General features: G+C 38.0%; 1 protein-coding gene across 1 annotated transcript; it reads left to right on the top strand.

The window, feature by feature from the left end:
* Positions 1-1,027: 1,027 nt before the first annotated feature.
* On the top strand, positions 1,028-2,980 carry LOC144544199 (cationic peroxidase SPC4-like). The gene is made up of 3 exons (XM_078292617.1): positions 1,028-1,334; positions 1,563-1,757; positions 2,209-2,980. Exons 1-3 carry the CDS (start codon positions 1,077-1,079, stop codon positions 2,824-2,826), a joined length of 1,071 nt encoding a protein of 356 aa, XP_078148743.1. The 5' UTR covers positions 1,028-1,076; the 3' UTR covers positions 2,827-2,980.
* The last annotated feature ends 257 nt before the right edge of the window (positions 2,981-3,237 follow it).

Below are 3,237 nucleotides of genomic sequence, written 5' to 3'. Positions count from 1 at the left end.
CAGTAGTGGTGTTACAATTTCTATTTCTCAAGTCCATATATATTTTCCATTGCTAGGTACGGTAAAATTTGCTCCAATAAGAAAAATAATTCACAATACCCGAACAATTTTGCCGAACAGGCTGGGCCGGCCCAGAAGGCCATAAAGAACAAAATTCGATCGAATGGTGAAAATTCGATCTAAAATCTGTGATCCAAAACTAACGAAAAACTGTTAAAAATCAGGGTAGTTTCAATTCCCAACATTAAAATTATAAATATGTTTAATGCTTAATATGGATGTTGAACAGACGGAATTTTACGAGACATCAAAAAAAAAAAAAAAAGGCACTTGCTAACACAACTAGAACAGCCGGGGTGAAATATATAATATAATAGGCTGTGGCTAATTTGCTACCGGCAGCATTTCTGCCGGCGGTGCTGCCGCCCATTTTTCTGTTTTGTAATGTCCAAACAACAAATCCAAACCGTTAGATGTTTAATCTATATTATAATCTACTTGGAGACCAAATTTTACATTTTTTGGAATTTTTTTACTATATATTAAGCTGGTTTGAAAACCGCTGATTTCAATGCTGCAGAAATTTACTGAAATCAGCGGTTTTCAAACCAGGTTAATATATAGTAAAAAAATTCCAAAAAATGTAAAATTTGGTCTCCAAGTAGATTATAATATAGATTAAACATCTAACAATTTGGATTTGTTGTTTGGACATCACATGGCTAAATATAGCTCCGGCAGCACCTTTGCTGAAATGCTGCCAGCAGCAATTTAGACAGACCCAATATAATATTCATCGGAATAAGTAACATTTTGAAAGTTTATTGTCTCACACTGATTATATGCCATCTGTCTGCTTGATACTTGACGTGCACTTTAACAGGAAGGTGCGTGTATTTATTGAAAAATTAAATTAACATAGTAATACATGAAATGAAGATGCCTACGTACCGAGTTTCTAGCCACAATATATGGAAAACCCATCTACTTACTGCCTATAAATAAGGACATAAGGTGTTTAATCTTTGAATCATTAATTAACAAACCCATAACCAAGAGAAGAATAGTCTTGCTCAATGGCTTCCAATAGTGGCTTCTTCTTTGTGACCTTATTTCTTACAACTTCACTTGCAGGAATTCCCCTCTCTCAGGCAGCAAATGCTGAGTCTTTCACATACCCACCACTTCATGCAGACCTGTCGTTTGGGTTCTACCAGTCAACTTGCCCACAACTTGAGTCGATCGTGAGGACCTACCTCCAAAACGCGATCACGGCTGACATCGGCCTTGCTGCCGGCCTTCTCCGCCTCCATTTCCATGATTGCTTTGTGCAGGTGTGAAAAATAATTTGTATGGTGTAAACAATTAGCCTAGTTTATTCAAAAAGGAAAAAAAAATAGTGTGGATCATATGTTTTTTATTATTTCACTTTTTTATTTTTTACTTTTTTATACATTATATGATCACATCTATTTAAAAGTTAGTTTATCTGTCACTATTTCGAGTAAAATCATTCAAAACATATTGCACATAATAAACATTCTTGTTCTGGTACCATGCAGGGATGTGATGCTTCAATCTTGCTCGATGGCTCTGCCAGTGGGCCCGGCGAGCAGCAGGCCCCGCCTAACCTGTCACTGAGACCTGCAGCCTTCAAGGCCATCAATGAAATACGTGCACTCATCGACAATGCTTGCGGACGTGTCGTCTCATGTGCTGATGTAGTCGCTCTTGCAGCTCGTGACGCCATCGTGTTGGTATATCTTTCTATGTGATCTCCATATATATCTCGGAATATCTTCCACTATATTTAAGTAATTGAGGACTTTAAAATAAATATATGAATATATTGACCCGGTCAAATACAAATAATAAGGTTCGACATGAAAGATTTAGAACCTTATTGTTATATGATGGCTAACAATATATGTACAAAGCAGAGTTCTGAACATACTTGCATAAAAATTAATATTATAACTAACTAGTATCTGAAAATGCCAAACGAGTTCTGATTAATTTGGAGCTCCCAGATCGTTGGCTCACGGTATAGAGTATAGACAGCAATTCAGTTCTTATCAAATTTAACATTTATTACAATTTATAATTCAGATAATTATCAGTTATCAATGCCTGCAAAGGCTTAATTTATATTAAATGAATCAACAACTAATTAAATAATAAGCGTAATGATCAATTGCTTAACTGCAGTCCAATGGTCCTACTTACAACGTCCCACTTGGCAGACGTGATGGCCTAAACTTCGCCAGCCAGCAAGCCACCTTAGCCAATCTACCGGCCCCCACCTCTGGTGTCAGCACACTGTTGTCGGCTCTAAATAACCTTGGCCTCGATGCCAATGACCTGGTGGCATTGTCAGGTGGGCACACCATCGGCCTGGCTCACTGCACCTCATTCACCAGCCGGATCTACCCATCCCAAGACTCCACCATGAGCCAGCGGTTAGCTGATTTGCTCAAACAAACCTGCCCAAAAAGCGACACCTTCAACACCACAGCCCAAGACATCCGTTCACCCAACACATTTGACAACAAGTACTATGTGGATTTGGTGAACAAGGAGGGACTATTCACTTCAGACCAGGATCTGTATTCCAACAATAGGACCAAGTCGATTGTGAACAACTTTTATTTTAGTCAAGATTTGTTCTTCAGGAAGTTTGTGTACTCGATAGTCAAGATGGGTCAGTTAGGTATCTTGACAGGCAACAACGGGGAGATTCGTGCAAACTGCTCTGCCAGGAATCCGTCAAACATTGAGATCCTACAGCCGGTGATCGATGATGAGGGCGACAGTAAGGTCATCTAAACTGGCTTTCTTTCCTAAAAGTCCTTTTGAAGTTTTTAATTTGTAGATGGACTTTTGGGTGTCCATTTAGTGTTTCTTGGTTTGGAAACTTGGCATTGTCCTTAAAACTGTTGTCACTTGTGTAATAAAAATAAAATAGTGAGTGTTTTAGTGATGTCACTTGTTCAATTAGCTTTGTAAATTATAACTGTCGTGCTCTGATCAAACTAGACAAACAGTGTCTGATCAAGCTTTGCATTGTTAATTTCTTTTTAGCAAATGGCAATTCTACTGATGATGAACTCATTTAGGAAAAGTGTACAGATGACTAATTTTCACGATATCAAGATGACTAAGAAAAAATTATTTGTTCAAAAGATTTTGGCATTACTAATGTTGATTACAAGGCCACAGGCCCGTGACACCAGATAA

Source organism: Carex rostrata, chromosome 26 (genome assembly GCF_964058835.1).
Source record: "Carex rostrata chromosome 26, lpCarRost1.2, whole genome shotgun sequence".
Lineage (NCBI taxonomy): Eukaryota > Viridiplantae > Streptophyta > Magnoliopsida > Poales > Cyperaceae > Carex > Carex rostrata.
This window is presented reverse-complemented; position numbering and strand designations above follow the sequence as displayed.